Source organism: Rhipicephalus microplus, chromosome 4 (assembly GCF_043290135.1).
Source record: "Rhipicephalus microplus isolate Deutch F79 chromosome 4, USDA_Rmic, whole genome shotgun sequence".
Taxonomy (NCBI): Eukaryota; Metazoa; Arthropoda; class Arachnida; order Ixodida; family Ixodidae; genus Rhipicephalus; species Rhipicephalus microplus.
Genome location: NC_134703.1, coordinates 74626160 through 74642770, shown reverse-complemented (window position 1 = coordinate 74642770; position 16611 = coordinate 74626160). Strand labels below are relative to the sequence as shown.

At 44.7% G+C, this 16611-nt stretch overlaps 2 protein-coding genes across 3 annotated transcripts in view; one reads left to right on the top strand and one right to left on the bottom strand.

Annotated features, from left to right (window-relative positions):
• The window catches only part of LOC119172104 (V-type proton ATPase catalytic subunit A-like), a 32019-nt gene extending 21316 nt beyond the window's left edge, over nt 1-10703 (bottom strand). The window contains exons 1-6 of one of the 2 annotated variants that reach the window (XM_037423096.2): nt 10604-10703; nt 9752-9853; nt 7303-7431; nt 5172-5383; nt 4446-4583; nt 3564-3715 (exon numbers count right to left, since the gene is read on the bottom strand). In XM_037423096.2, the coding sequence (XP_037278993.2) occupies nt 3564-3715; nt 4446-4583; nt 5172-5383; nt 7303-7431; nt 9752-9824 (704 nt within the window). In that variant the 5' untranslated portion in view covers nt 9825-9853; nt 10604-10703. The other variant, XM_075892961.1, reaches the window with a different exon arrangement.
• Nucleotides 10704-10824: 121 nt separating this feature from the next.
• On the top strand, nt 10825-16611 carry san (Probable N-acetyltransferase san). Its single transcript, XM_037423097.2, has 6 exons — nt 10825-10971; nt 11551-11690; nt 11803-11922; nt 12458-12524; nt 13412-13597; nt 16408-16611. The coding sequence occupies exons 1-6, from the start codon at nt 10958-10960 to the stop codon at nt 16427-16429; spliced, it is 549 nt and encodes a 182-aa protein (XP_037278994.2). The 5' UTR covers nt 10825-10957; the 3' UTR covers nt 16430-16611.

Genomic DNA, 16611 nt, shown 5'->3' with positions numbered 1-16611 from the left:
CGTTTTCTTGCAATGCTCATAAAGTGTTGCAGGGCCCCTTTAAATTTGAAAGGGGGCTTCGCGGCAAAGTGAATTTCTCCTGGATAGGTTCTTTCCTGGTTTAGCACACTACACCGCAGTGAAACCACCTTTACAGGCGGTACTTTCGGATTAGTATGCATTTATTCGTTCCTTGCGAATACTTCAAAATTTTCAACAAATTCGAATCGAAGCGAATTCAAATACCCCCTATTCGTTCGAATATTCGAAGCATTCGAATATTTGCACAAGCCTACTACATACTTACTAATACAGCAAAATCTTGATAATATGATTACGGTTGATGCAAATTTCCCAATGATACGAATTTTAAGGTTGCTTCACATGAACTACATTATATAGATACGCTGAGACATGATGTTATACAAACGGTTTTCCCAGCCATCGTGGATGACAGGAACGCGCGATTGACCGCTGCACGCAAACAGCCCAACGTCGCTTGTCTGTGGGAGAAAGAGCCATTCACACTTGGTCTCGAAGGGAGCGAATGCGGCAAAACTTGCCAGGATTTCCCTTGCTTCGCGGCCTAAGTGGCCAGGAAAATCAGTCCGAGACCAATTTCTTTCGCAGATCGCCTTTTTGCTTTGCGACTTTGGCTACACCAGCTGCACTAGCTCTCAAACCACGTGATGCAAACAACCAGCCATAAGAAAGGGAAAGAAGACAACCACCCATTTGTAGCACGAAACCACAAGGAGATCCTTATGAATTTTTCAGAAAGAAAAGCTTCTTGGTAGCCCGAAAATTTGTTCTTGGGCTCGATTAGAGGACCAGCGCCTTTACAGGGGTGGTCGCTCTACCAATTGAGCAAACCAGGAAGCTAGCAATTGACAGCACAAGGGCGAATTCATCAACAATTATAACCACGTGGACACAAGTATTGCGAATGAGTTCTGCGAACTTGCAAAAACACCTGCTAATTCAGCATGGCGGAAAAAGCGTCGGCGTAATTGCGAACTACTTGCACAGCACAACAAAGCTCACGGCCTTAACTCTTTCGTTACCGCACGAGAATCATTGTTTTTCATATGCCTCGGGAAGATCCTTTTTGCCAGTTTAAAAAGTACTCCAGCACGCATCGTAGCATACCAAACTTTGCAAAACGATATGCTCCTTCCAAAAAATATATGTTGCAGAGCAAGAAAAATATTTTCGAATGAACACAATTGTGAAAAATGAAATTTTTCATCATCAGCTGGTAAACAGTGCAATAAAAAAACACTATATATGCACAAATATTCAAAACAAAGAAAATTCAAACTATACATTTTGCAGATAAATGACCCAGAAACAGTATAAAAATAATTATAGTCGTACAAAATGTTTCTCTTCACATAGACAAAGAAAATCAGAACAGAGGTGCTGCTTCATTGCTCATGCCATGCGGTGAAGCATTGCTTGGTTTTTCGCGAGACAGGTGTACTTGTACACTCTTCTCAGTAAAATTTTGTTGCCTTGCGATGAGAGTCTCCAGGTATTCCAATATAAATGAATACCCGTGATGTGAATAATCCCTCTATAAATGAGATGTCCAATGAACTTCGCTATTTCATCTAGTGTCACCTCTCTCCATGAGCCACCTCATTAAGCATAGGTTGGCGTTCCAATATATGCATCCAAGCATATTCCTTTACATCTTTGCGTATATCATAATAAATAAAAAGGACAATATTGCGTGCAGTTATAAAATGTTTCGCACTGCTCTGTAGTCAGGGCCAAGATGTGCTCTGGGGAGCCTTCTTGCCATTAGAAGCTCTGCAGCCAGTGCCACCACACCGTGCCCTAGCGAAGTGTGCACCCCGCATGTAACCTGAGTAACTATAAGATTACGCACAAAGGTCAGAAGCTATACGCACCTGCATCAGAAGAGATAACTTGAGGATGTAAACAAAACAGACCCATGAACGGCTCCGGATGTCTCAGGCTGATGCAGAACATCGTCGCCATAAATTTTGAAGCTGAGGTGACGTCATCCATGAAATTTCAGCTCGTTCTCACTCAATTCAGGTGGGGTCGGAAGACAGTTTCAAGCCGCTCACGTGTTTTGCAGCCTTGATGCGCACCCATGCCCGCGTGACGACCGTGTAATAGGAGTGACTAGTGACACTAGATGTGACCCTGTGTCTGATACTATAAGGATAGAAATACTAATGTGGCCGGAAACTGGCTGTGAGAGCCACCTGCACATTTTAAACATGCGGCGGACCTTGGAAAATATTTTTTTGTAAAAATTATTTCCCCTGTTTTCTAGCAACAGCTATCTATTGATTAGCTGGCATAAATTTTCGACAATTATTAATGCTCAACTCGGTCGAATTGTGAAGCTAACACATCAATTCCATATTGGCCTTGCAAAGTTTTTCGTTACAGAACTTCGATGTTACTGTAGCATAATCACGAGGGGCACGCACTTCTGTCAAGTTCGTCAACCTAGTGCATTTTTCGAACTACACACGCACATTGGTTCGCGCAAAAGTCTGTAAAAAAATTGCTATGTTGCCCAAGTCTGCAAACTCAAAAAAATTCTGAAAGTTGAGTGGCTGAACTAACTAGTACTAGGAAGTGCTGGGTGCTATAGAAAGAAATTTAACATGCCAAAATCAATGACCAAAAAGTGTCAATCACCGGTGATCGATTTGAATAGTCGTGGTAACGAAAGAGTTAACAAGGGCGCGTTCATCAAGAGCCTGGTTTGAATTATGATCACCGAGAGCACCAGAAGTCGAAGGTGCAGCAACAATGGGTCTGCATGCCCTAACATGCCTCACCGTTGCTCTGCGGGCCAAATTTGTCGCCGCCGTTGCGTCCGCTCGCGTTATATTTACACCAATCTTTTATGTGTTTTATGCATCTAGGTAATTTCACAAAATTATTCAAAGTGGTGTGACGAAGATCATACATCCCGAGTGAGTGTTTCTAGGCTTTGACACCAGTCGGCGCCACAATAACACTCTGATCGTACCCGTCATCGCTACTAGCGCATCGTCACTCAGGCAGGTATGTGTGGAATGTATCACACCAAACACGTAGCACTAGTGTTGATGTTGCAGGAGCACTCCGATTTCCATTAAGCTCTCATACTCTGTTTGCCATTGAAATAATGTAACTTCCACGTGACGGACCAGATTCAAATTTGACCAGGAGGACCAATGCACACCGAGCAATCGAATGAAGGGAACATCTCGATTCTGAAGTTTCATGTCAGTGCTCCTTTAACCACCAGCAGCATAAGTGAGTAAACCGCGGCACTTTATTGAGAGGCGGTGAAAGCAGGAAAGTTCAAAAGAACATTGTGCACTTTTTTCTGCAGTTACAAGAACTTCATTGGTTGACACCAATGAAGTTCTTATTCACCTTCATGATCAGCTTTAAGTTGTTTTTGGTTCATACGAATTTGGAACGATACGAATATTTTGCGTGCTTTTGAATATTTCGAATTCTTATCCAGATTCTACTCTACTGTTTGTGGTGCCCTCCAAGTTCCTTGGCAATACAATAACACAAACAACGAAGTTATTTCTTACGGGAAGAGAGAGTCGAGCACCCTCTGACCAGTGAGCAGCGGGTTGTTGGCGGCCAGTTTCTCAGTCACCGGGCGCATGTTACGCACGGGCCATACTTGCATCATTGTGTAGCTGCTCTTCTCGCCGTCAAATTCAATTTCCAGGATCTTTTCCTAAAATTGCAGAACAATGATACAACCAGTTCATCAAAACCTTCCTCACAAAACAGGCGCAACGGAAGTATTAGACAATGCGGATAGCCGTAAGGGTAACACCGCGCCAGTGGGTGGCACATTGCCCTCCCCCCCTCTCAGTCAGAAATTTTTTGCCAATGGCATATAGAGCACAAAACGGAGCTCGACTACATCTGCCCGCCGGCCTCCACCCAACAGCGACAGATACCAGAACACAATCTGGATAGCCAGCTGTTTTCAGTCGTTCCACTTGCTTACCGAAACTGGTTGCCAGGGAATGAACACTTTTTTCAGTAGACTGTCCAGTATCCAGGTACAAGTTTTAAGTGGAATGAATGATAAGGTAACGGTTTACATGTGCGTTATATTCCCAGCACAAATGTTTCTCAGCGAGCTCAAGTTTCAAATTGAGAAACTGTAAAACACCATCTTTTGCAGCTTCGTGCATCAATTTCAAAGGACTGCAACATTCACTAAAAACGCCGAGAAGCTGGTTCATAGCGGCTGGAAAAGCATTTTCACACCCTCGCATTAAAATATGTAAAAAAAATACACATAAAGGATGACGTTTTCCCGTTTAAAAACTGAGGCACTAAAAAAATGTGTCACTGAGCCCTGGAACAGTATGTGAGCCAATATCAACTTTTTCAGAAGGCCTGGCCAACACATTTCATATTCTAATTTGTCATACTGAAGTGTACATACTTACATCCACAGAATAGTTCCCAGGTTCGGCAATGTAAGTGATGGTACCTTTGGACTTGGGTGGCAGCATTATCTTGTGCTGCAGAAGCGAGTTCTCCTGGACGAGGCCATAAATGTCACCCCCGGTGACATGACTGCCAACCTGCGACAAAGCACGAGATGCTTCAGATGGGAAACTACAGCAAGAAATGCCCTCACAGGGAAAGTGCTTCAATTTGCACCAGGTTCACCTGAAATCTAAATGCACTTCAAAAGGACTACAACACCAAATTTTCAAGCTCAAAAAGAACCTTACACGTTGCACTGTCATAATCGTATGAACACCCAGAAAAATTTGAGTACATTTACTACAATAAAATAAGTTTGTGTGAGAATTTTCGTTACAGAATAGCTGAAGTATCTATTAGTCTGGCAAAAATATCGAGCCAAAATTTAACATGACACTCCCAACAACGACTTCCTCAAAGTACTAATGATGCCATAGTGGAGATCTTTGAAAAGTTAAACTGTCTGGCATTCTTTGACGTGCACTAACGGCGCACAGTACACAGGCCTCCAGTTTTTTGCCTCCATCTCAGTGAGTGATGCAGCCATTCAGACTGGGGGAAGGTTTATAGAATGTTCCAGATTCATTTAAAAAAGAAGGACTTAGGAACACACTATGCAGCACCACCTCCATGCATTTGCACTAACAGCCCCAAAGAAGTAAGCAAGAGAGGTAACATCATACCTTAAAGTTGGTCGGCTTGAACTCCCATTTGACGTCTCGTCTAAGTGCTGGCGTGCTCACACCCTTGGGCAGGTAAATACTGTTGAACAGTGCGTGGATCTCTCGCAGAGGCCTTTGGATGCCATCAAAAATGTTGTTCATGATGCCCGGTCCCAGCTCCACGGAAAGGGGCTTGCCCGTTCGCAACACGGGATCACCAACAGTCAGTCCAGCTTGATTTTCGAGCCCAGTCAAGGAAGCCACGACAACTAACAAGTTCGTGTACGCTCTTTGCCCTTCCGTGTAGCAGCTCAACAAATGAGATGCAATAATAATGTATACTAAACGAAAATTGAATTTAATAGAGTGGTTGTGAAATTTCTTTTGAAATTTTCAATGTGCGTATTTAGAATCCTGGCCGTCGATTCAATAAGATACCTTGACTTGTTTGATCGTCCCAGTTCATTTGACAGCATTAAAAAGCATAATTTAGATTTCCCGGCCCACCTCCCCTCAACTCTACAGCTCACATCATCTTACGTCAGTCAATCAAGTCTTAGTTGTCTACTAAAATAGCAATGCATAGTTGACTGTCACAAAAGACTCCAATTTTCGGATCGTTTGCAGGCCCCATCTTCCAAGGAAGAGCGCTTTTGTGTTGGGAGGACGACATCCGGTGACTAACGACCCAGTGTGGCGCCGGCTCGTCTTCCCTGCACCTGTACCGAAAGGGGCACAGGCGGTCTAAAAAAAAAGGAAATTACCCCCAGATGGAACGGGAGCACGTGTACGCCCCTGAAAAAGTTTAGACTGCATCGGAACAGGCAGTTGACGTACAGCCAGCAACAAGTGCGGTCGCCGGTGTCGCGTAGGTGGCAAGCATGGAGTGACCCGCGCAACGTATTGAGACTGCTGCAATTCCGGGCACCCTCGTCGTCTACCAAGCCGGCGAGATCTTCAGCGGCACCCGTCAACTCCCCTACGTGCACCAAGAGCTGGCCTGGTCCGTATGAAACTTTTTATTGTGACTTTTTTAAATCGTTAATTTATTATAACCAGCCTTTTTTTTTATATTTGTAGTTGTGTGCACTGCGTCGCACGTAGAAATTCAAAAGTGCGACCATGATCCTTTTCATGTAATTTTTCTTGTATCTGTTCCGATTTCCATCATGTCTTTAGTTTATTAACATTTCCTGTATTTGTGTTTTTTTGTACCTCTTGTAGTGTTCTTTTAGGACACAGTTTGTTTTATAGCCATTCTTTTTCATCACAATCAGTTTTCTTCCTCTGCTATTTTTGTTAACTCCTGCCTTTGCCCTTGTTTTAATTAAATGCTTGTTTGTGTGTAATCAAATTTCCGTGTCTGCTCTATGAGTGCGTCAGTCGGGCCCACACATCACCACACGTGCAACCCTGCACGGGTCTACCAACCTGCAAATAAATTAGAAATGTGGCACTTCGAGGCCTTTCAGGCGTCGCAGGCCTAAGCGTAAAGTGGAAGCCTGCGAGTCTGCCGCACGTCGATGTTCGATCGGCGGGGCCTCACCCGAAGTGTGGGACAATAACCCATGCAGTGGCCCCGGCACTATTTCACAAAGGTTCAGAGCATCATACCGTTCCGACTGTCACCGTAAAGACGTCATGTGCACAAATCATGCCGGCCATTCTGCCTTCCTGAACTGCAGCGTCACATGCCAACCTCTTCGAGCTGCAGCGTCATATGTTTAGAGAAATGAAGTTCTCCCAATGGCAGCGATTCGCCCTGCTGAGAACGTTTTGACTATTTGCAAGCATTTCGACCACCCTCCGAGGTGTGGCGCTTTATGTTCGTACATAGAGTTACTGCAACTTTAGGAATGACCATTGTTTAAGCATGTCGTGTGTAGTTATGAGTACAGCAGCATGCACATCCGTATAGAGCGGGCGAACAGCCGGTTTTTGTAGGTACAATAATCAATGTCATTACCCAAGAGTGAAACATCAGAATACGGATCATATCCTCTGTGCTTGCCCCAAGCATCTTGCAGCCAGGTGGAATTGAAATAAAGTGATGAGGAACTAATTTAACCTTTTAAACTGCCTTGGCAAACAAAGACCAGCAAGGTCTAGACAGGAATGTAATGACGACTTGAATGGCAAGGGAAAAGGATACAGGTCTCCTCATAGACTTGAATGGTGGCCATGTCGCCATCAAGCTTGATGATTTCACCGACCAGCTCTTCATGACCCACACGTACAAGTTCGTACATGGCAGCTCCAGCCATCTTTTCCGCTGTGACGACTGAAAAAGTTACCTCAACATTAGTGACAGTCATCAAACACAACTTCAAAGTGACACCAAGGAGAAAAATGATTTCTCTCGTACTAGTGTATTGCCCATCAACAAAAGCATCACTTCACTGCAAGAAAGCAGCTTAGGGAAGCAGAAAAAAACGTGCTGAAAAAGAACCGTGGCAGCGCTATCTTGACCTTCCTGCACCACATCTCCACAACATCCTATTTTGACACTGTCTGCATTTCCCTTTTTGGTAAAAATGAATTGCAAGAAAACCAAAGAGCTAACATGCTAAGTTTCGGAAAATTTTCTTAGGTCGGTCTGTCAAAAACATGAAAAAAAATATCTTGACATCTGTGCACCAAAGTGACATCGATGTGCAGAGATTTTTGCATAATCTTCCAGAACAAACCTTGTTCAAAGACCTAGCAAAACTACTTCAAGAAGATCAAAAAATGGTGCCAATCATTACACGAAGCTCCTCAGAACACGGAAGCCAAGAATTATGGCGCAGCATGCGGCCCAGAACTTACAATTATTTCTCAAAAGCCAGCTAGAAAGTGGTTCCTCTTCACTCGACATGCGATGCCATAAACCCAAAGTCCACCGCCATTGGCTAATTTGAGCTGCATAGTTAAGGCAGCCACCGCAAGAGGCTGCGACGTGCATAATCACACTGAAGGTAAGCCGAAGTAGTTCGAAGAAAAAGAAATAGAGCGCTCAAGGTGCTGACGAATGCATGACATTTCCTTCCCCTGTGCTATCCCCTCCACTTGGGCAGCTTTCAGCGCTCTCATTGGTATGCAAGGAGAGTGTGCTTTTAAGGTATGTGACAAAGACAAATCATCAACTCCTCCCGCACTTGCATTCTAAAACTTTTTGCAGCAGTCAATTCGTGAGGCAATAAGCTATTTTACAAGGCAAATTAACGATTGCTTGGAAAAATTTTACAGCGTCTTTTTGTTATCGCAATAATGAACCTAAAGGGGTAAATTTATAACTGTTATTAAGAATAATTTATCAGTAAACTAATTTCGTGTTAGAATGCAGTGTCCCTTCAATAGACACACTGCTGCTACAAAATAACACATTAAGACACTTCACACTACGAGCAAGGTGGCAGTTACAAATTAACACCACAGAACACATATCTGAGGCAAGTCAGGGCAATGCCTTACCACAACTTAATTCCCTTGAAGCTGCTGTCCCTTGGGTGCGAATGAAACCATTATTAACCTCGTATAAAATAAAGCTCTGAGGTCTCATGTGATAAAAGCAAGGCACCATTATGAAACACAATACGGCAGGGTATCCTAGATTAAATGACCACCTGGAATTCCTTAACTTTAAGGCGAGTACACAGGCTTTTCTGTGTTGCAACCAATCAAAGCACGATCATAGCGAACAGTCGAACCTGCACAAGTAGCATATGGGGGTGTTAGCCACTAAGCCACAATAAAAAGTATAGACTACAGAGTTTAGAGCTCTTAGAACATATAATTAAAATGAGAGGACTTTATATAAGGAACAGCTCTTAACTTTGCCTCAGAGCCCCACCGCACTCGCAAGCTCAATGAAAATTTTTTTGTTAATTCCAAATAAAAATGACCAAACCTCTTACTTTTATTGAATGCATAGTTGAATGCACCCAAATCTGAGCACACGGGCCTACACCATTTCCGCCTCCATCGGAAATGCAGCCGCCGCCGCCGGGATTCGAACCCACGACATGCGGGTCAGCAGCCGAGTACCTTAGCCACTAGACCACCGCAGCGGGGCATTGCTGACGAGGGTGTTTGCGAGTTCTACATTTGGAAACTGCATTTACGCTATTCTGTAGGTCCGATATTATGTATGCACATTTCCCATATTTGCCTAGCCAATTTATTCGAAATTGAACACATTGCATTCACAGTCTTTCATATTCTAAGATTAACAGAGCTGGGTAGTTGGTACGTATTCATGTTTAAGAGACAGGGCGGTAATACAGACACAGAAGAAGTCGCCCCAAACATCAGCTTCCATGGTGCCTGCTCTTCTCTGGTGTCAGTGTTTGCATGCCCCGTATTTTACTATTAACATTTTCATATTCACAGCTTAGTATATGTTCTTTTTTTCAACAATTTTCACTGATTTACTGCACATTTTACCGTAGAATTACGGTTCCGCAGTTAAGGGCCTATTTCCATAAGCTCTTTTGAATAAACTCATGAGTGTTTGCTGATGCAGTGGTTAGGATTATGCTGTAGTCAGAATTATATTTCTTTTCTATGAAGATAAGGCTTCAATTATGCCGATGACAAAAAAAATAATAAACACGACTTACCAGGGCCGGACACTGCATACACATATCCAAACTGTGACTCTTTTTCTACATTCTGGATCTTTGGTAGAGACATCTCGACTTGATCAGGTCAGCAGTCGTTTACTGCAAAAGTCACGAGTTCACGTTCAGCCGGCACGAAGCGGCACAGCGCAGCCACGAATCTCTCGAAAGACCACTTCTTAAAAAAGTTGTTAAAATAACCGTTACGGGTGGCACCCAAGTACAAACAAGCGCCCACTGAACGTATGTACTACAACTCAGCGCAATCGCACTGCAGCACAGTTTGCTCAGCGGCTCGTCACATGACTGAGAGACAGCGGCAACTGCGGACGTTTACGCCGACTTCGATAGCATCCCACAACGCACTCGGCACTTATTTCATTAAACTAAAGCACGCAAATAACAGGCTAGTCATAAGGTAAGATTGGTTAAGTGCGCCGTTTTCGCAGTTAAAAGGGGGGGCGGGGATACCAACCGAAAACTAATTTCTACGAACGCGGCGGAGGCTCGGTGCCATAAAATGATAACGGAACGAGCGAGTCGCAGACGAATTCCGGTTCGCACTCGCTCACAGCACAGGTGCGACGCAGCTCAAGTTAAATGCTCGCTTCTAATAAAGCGAGCTTTCATGCAGTGGCGCGGAAACAACAGAGCGAAAGAGCTGGCACTACTGACGGATCGGTGAATGCAGGTGTAGACGACGATGCGATGCGAAGTTCAAATGCGCCCAGCGGAGGTCGGCTTAAGCTTTAAGCATATCGAACCAAGCGCTAGGTGCATCTAGCCACTGCGGTTTACATATACGAGAACCAGAACATAATACCAAACAACCATCAAACGGACAACACCTACCGCAGACTGCAGCTTCTTCTCTACCTTCTCTACTGCTGCAGCCGGCAGTGAGCGAGCAGTCACATGACCAGAATCGCATAGACTCACTTTTAGGTTTGAACGTGAATTTACAATATTGTGCTCTTTTTTTGCAAATAATTTCGAACAAAATGCGTTATACTTTATTATTGGGTTTTATTTTTACTATAACTTATGTGTTCTAGCGGCTATACTGGTTTTAGCATGAATGAACTTCCGTAACTTTTGTCAGCTTCCGCTAGCTCTCGAGTCGATCTCACATGCCTGTATGTTGGCGCGAGTGTTAGTTCGCTTGGTTTCTTTTGAACCTGAGTGCCGGTGGTTTAATGAATTAAAATGACAAAGTCAAGGTGAGCGTGATTTCGATACGTTGCTTCATCTCGCAACGCTGCGAATAGAAATAACGGTCTCCAAGCGCACGGCGATAGGTTCATAACAACCAGGTCATGCTGTCTCCTTTTTAAGCGCAAAGCGCGCGGTCATAAAAACTACGCTCTTAAATTATATAATCGGCATGTCGTCAACAGTTTCTCGGATAATTTTGAGGCATATAAACGATCGCTCATATGCAAACACGGATGGTGTCATTTTGCCGCCAGCATGTGCAATAGGAGTCTCGCGTTAGAGTTAGGCTTAATTGAAACGAGAAATAATTCACTCCCGCGATTATTTACGTGTTTTTGTTTGATCCGCAGCCGGTGCCGTCAGTTCTTTTCACGTGGTCTTAAATACGAGTAGGGGCGATGGAGCGTTCGTTTCGGCGAGTTTAGCTTGTTTCAGCGTGGTAAAGCACTCGCTCGACTGCAGTTATTCTCGAGCGGACTTGTGAAACGCGTCTATCTGCGCGATGGTGTGCGGTGAAGATCACTTTTGCAGCCCGTCGTTTCGTACCGTGTGCGCGCTGCTTACCTGTGCCTCTCTCTCGACAGGGGATGTAGAATCGAACTCGGTGATGTCACGCCTCACAACATCAACCAGTTAAAGAGACTAAACCAAGTAGTTTTCCCAGTCAGCTACAACGACAAGTTTTACAAGGATGTTCTGGAGGCCGGAGAGCTAGCCAAATTAGGTGAGCTACGACTTGAACGACTCCGTTTTTTTTTAAGCTGCGTTTCTATATGACCTCGTATTTCGTTGCTCGCTGTTTTAACGCAATTGAAATCTCTCTTATTTGCCGACAGCTTACTACAATGACATCGTTGTCGGCGCCGTTTGCTGCCGGATTGACACATCGGAAAACACGAGGCGCCTTTACATCATGACCCTGGGCTGTCTTGCGCCGTACAGAAGATTAGGCATCGGTGAGTGTTGTCAGAAGCTTCCGCAATCAGGCTGAAACGCACCGGTTGAAGTACAGCTGTTATTCTTCACCAAGGATATTCCCTCCCACTGACAGCCGTTTGGAAGAGAGGGCTGTTTGTAAACGCGCTAGTAGTTTAGTTTCACACTGCGTCTTGCCTTGAGCCGAGGGGGGGAAGGAGGGCAGAATTAGGTGAATATTTTTTATATTGGCAGCGCACTTGGTAACACTGGCCACCTGTTTGCTTTCAACTGAGTGAAGTGGCTCAAGAATACTTCATCTTGATGACCATGCGAGACTCTGATGTCCTGTTGCTTACATTAATGCGAAAATGTGCTTGTAATAGCGGAACATCACGGATGTGACATGCAATACCTGCGTTGACGTATTTGATTACTGCTACGTTGTGCTGATAGTTGTCATATACTGGACGAAACAAGGTGTAGTAGTTATTTGCTCGGAAAGAGGACTACTTCTGTGTTTGTCCACTTCAATAAATATGCGTTGTCTTGATTGCCTTTCTTGCTTTATTTCAGGCACAACGATGGTGCAGCATGTTCTAAATTATGTAAAAAAAGACGGGAACTTTGACAGCATATTCCTGTAAGTATCGTCGCTTCGTTTAGCTCACACTTACAGGTGTCCTTGTACTTCACTAGAAAAAAAAAAACCATCAGCAAGCCAGATGAGCAGTGCTGTACAAGCTTCTAGGCAATTTTGAAAGGTTCCCTCTTCGAGCTGCCCTTCAGATCTGTAATTTATGCATCCTTGTTGGTGTCCAGCTCATTCTTCATTCGAAAAATACGAAGTTGATTGCATGTATTGTTAATGCATTGTCAACAACCGGACATGTTAGGTCTCGCAAGTGCAAAGTACTTGTATATAAGATTTTTTGTGGAATGCAAAGTTTTTGAGTACTACTTGAGATTACAAGTGGCCACTAGGCTGTGCGTATGTAGTGAACGTTTGCATTACACAGTCAGAAATGGCATTCCTGTTGATTATTACTAGTGGAGTTAAGCAGATTTCATACTTTCAGCTTCTTTGTATGACTGAATCAGGATTTCTGACTTGAAAGTAAGAGGTTGGGGGTAAAAAGACGTTTACAAACGAGGGTGAGGGCACTGGTGTCATTTTCTGCGCAGCCTTTTTTTATGAAGTAGGCATAACACAGTAGGCCCACCAGAAGTTCTCCTACAAGTCTGCCATTGTGGTGTGGCAGTTAGGGTGCTCAGGTGCTCGCTCAAAGGTCACAAGTTCTGTGCTGGCTGTGGCGGTCGCATTTCAATAGACGCGAAGTGCCAGTGGCTTATGTACGGTACGATGCCAGGGTGCGTTACAGAGCCCCAGAAGATGAAACCGTTTGAAGCCCTTCGCTACGACGTCTCCCATAATCATATGCTTTTGGGACAAAAAGGTTGCCATGTATGATAAAGTTCAACTGCAGGATTGCCCTGTAATGTTCATACCCTTGTGCGTCTGTCTTGCAGGCATGTCCAGGTGAACAACGAGAGTGCCATCGAGTTTTACAAGAAGTTTGGCTTCAAGATTGTCGAAACCAAGGAGCACTACTACAAGAGGATAGAACCAGCGGACGCTCATGTTCTGCAAAAGACGCTCAGGCCGACGAAGACTTCGCTGCAGAACGGCGTGGCCTCGGACAAGGAGAGGTCCTAGTGAGTGCATCCACATGCGCCACCCTTGGGTGTCATGCCGCTGGGAGACACGCACACGCGCGAAATCGAGAAAGCAGCGCCCGGCTGGTCCACGCTGAGGGAGTTGCGGCGTAAAGGCGGTTTGGATAACTGGCCTCGCTTGCACATCACCGCGGGGGTGTGTCGGCGCCCCGTAAACACTGGCTTCCCTCCCGCTGCTGGAAAATCCGTGTGTGGGGTGCCCCGCAGTTGTGCCGTACTTGCCACCTCCTAGCCCTGTTTTTTTCTGCTTCCCAATGTTTTGCCAGACCAAGGACGCACAAAAGGCAACGGTGGCTACGCATGCTGTTTGGGCAAAATAGATCTGTTGTTACGACTGCCTTTCATTGGCAAAAAGTGCAGGTTCTATTTTTCAAATGGTGTGTGGACAAGACAGACGAAGGCCCGGGGCCGACGTTGCGTTTGATGGCTCTGAAGACTGGGCATTATACGTGTGCAGTTCACGTAACCAGGAGTAATAGAAATGCATTGCAGTATGGAAGTTTAGATTTTGTGTATTTGGTTTATAGGACGCAACCTACGAGAGGCACTGAAGAACTCCAACCTGTTTGCAAAATGGATGCAAGCAATTATTAGGGAAGGTGGAGGGAAGATGTTCTGGATGCTCTAAAATGTCAGCTTTCTGCTGTAAGGTGAAGCAAGGCGTAACACTGGCCCTGATCTTTTACGCATCTTCCATCATGTTTTCATACCATTTGTGGCTGGGACGTGTGCTGAGCACTTTTTTGCCATTAACTGGTCCATACCTTTGGAGCAGCAGACTTGCGTCTACCTTGCTCGACAACAGCATTCTCTTGGGCTCAATTGCCGTGTCAGCTACACACCTTTTGTGCATCCTTGTTTATTTTGATGCCTGTAAGCATCACTGCCCAAGCTTGAGTGGTCAATGTGAGCGTGAAACAAATTTGTTACTGTTTGTTGCGTTCCCTTAGCAATTCTAATTTCTTTTCTTTTTCTTTGTTCTGTGACAAAGGACATACTGCCTGCACTGCAGTTTTGGGCATAAAAATGGTTTCTCTTTTCTTAGTTGGTTAGCCGTTCACAATACGGTCTGTTATTGCATTGAGAAGAGCCAGAAAGTGAGAGTGTTTACAATGCCTTTATGTTCCACACCAGATCACCAAAATGTCATAGATAGCGACATCTTTTGGGTTCCACATGATTATTTGTCAATAGATGAATTTTATCATGTTGAACGAATCTGTGACGTTGCAAGAGGTGTCTCTGCAAACGTCAAAAGTAACGTGACTATTTTCCAGTAATGAGCTTATTATAGGGAAAATAGACTGAACTTCTTGCAAAATGCCGTATTTACTCGATTCTACCGCGCCCTCGATTGTAACGCGCACCGGGTTTCTATGACGAAAAAAAAAAGTAAGACATCGATTGCAACGCGCACCTATTTTTCTTGTTGGCCCACACATTCACGCCACTCGGGAAAAAGACTCCTTTCGGGAGCGTCTTCCGTTTAAATATGAGGTACAGGCGAAGCTTGTGCCTATCTGACGTGCAACGGAGCATTGCCGTCACTCTAGTTTTACTGTGGCCCGATGTCAGCATGCGAACTTGCTTCGCCCCCTTCTCCTCGACGGTTGTGGTGCCAGGCATGTCGAAGTAAAGAGGCGTCTGATCCGCATTCCCGGTTTGTCCAAGCAGGGAGCCGTTGTTGTGCCACAAGTTTACGACGAACCTCTGAAAACTGAAGCTTTTCTTCGTACTCCTCCGGCAACTTTTGGCATATGCCCGTTCACCTTCAGAAGGAAAAGCCTTTCCCCTTCATAAACTTAGCCAGCACCTGCTCGCTTTAAACTGGCTCCGCATTAGCCCTTTTTCTAAGGCTAACTGCATAGCCTGCACTTGAAGCAGTTTTGTCGTCACGGGCCGCTCACTGCTCAATCACATACTCGCCGAGCAGCTCTTCAATTTGCGGAAAGCGACCCTGCTGTGGTCCGCTGAAGCCTTTGCGTGAATCTTTGCTGTTGACAATATTCTGCTTTTGTTTCCGCCAGTCCCGCATGCACGTTTCGGGAACTCCGAACGACCGCGATGCAGCCCGATTTTCGTCCGTTTCGGCACACGTGATGATTTTTCTTTTAAAAGTGGCATCGTGGTGCACTCGGTGAGTTTTTGAAGTAGGCCCTACCATGCTTTGATGCTAATGCACACCAAGATGATGAACTCCTCAGCACACGTACGAAGTGCTATACATGCGAAACCCATAGGCAGAAATGGCAGACGAGCCATGCCAACGCACGTAGGGGGCGGCCATTTTGGAATGCCAATGGCAATAGAATGACCGTATTCATTTTTTTTTTTTTTTTCGAACTCAATTCTAACACTCATGCGATTTATGAACTCGCTTGACCGGAAAAAAGGTGCGCGTTAGATTCGAGTAATTACGGTAACATGTCAGTGTCAACTGATATCAGTGTGTTTTAGGGTTCCTTCTGATGTCATTGATAATCGTGGCAGGGTGTATTTTTTATTTGCCTGCCCTTTGAAATGACTGCCACGTATTGTAATTGGTGTTTGTTATTGAGCTGATAATTCAAATGCTGTTGAAGTATCTGTTCTTTACACTAAACCGAACTTTGTTTCTAGACGGTGTCTAAACGAAACTTATGCATTATACGAATACTGTTGACTACCAATTTTATAACGAAGTAAGTACACGTGTCAAGATAACTTGTCCTATTCTTTTTTGCCAAGTGTTGTGCATTTGGCTATGCCATGTTTTTCTGAAATCTGTACTCCTCACTTTTTTGTTTCAGTCTTGTGCACATTATTGGCTAGGGTGGTGGCAAGACCAGCATGTTGTGCCGTGCTGGAACTGTTTTTCTACCAAATGTTGCAGCGTTGTCTGCCGACGAAGAATGTGCATGCAGTGGCCCCCCGGGTCACCCTGCAAACAGTGGGTCCTCTGTGTGCCATTCTGAACCCTGTGAATAAATGTGGCCTAGGAAATTTTTTTTTTA

What these genes read in the sequence shown, in the direction of transcription:
- san (XM_037423097.2), top strand. An exon ending in CGGAGAGCTAGCCAAATTAG is followed by an intron (nt 11,691 to 11,802) that starts GTGAGCTACGAC and finishes ATTTGCCGACAG; the next exon opens with CTTACTACAATGACATCGTT. An exon ending in AACTTTGACAGCATATTCCT is followed by an intron (nt 12,525 to 13,411) that starts GTAAGTATCGTC and finishes TCTGTCTTGCAG; the next exon opens with GCATGTCCAGGTGAACAACG.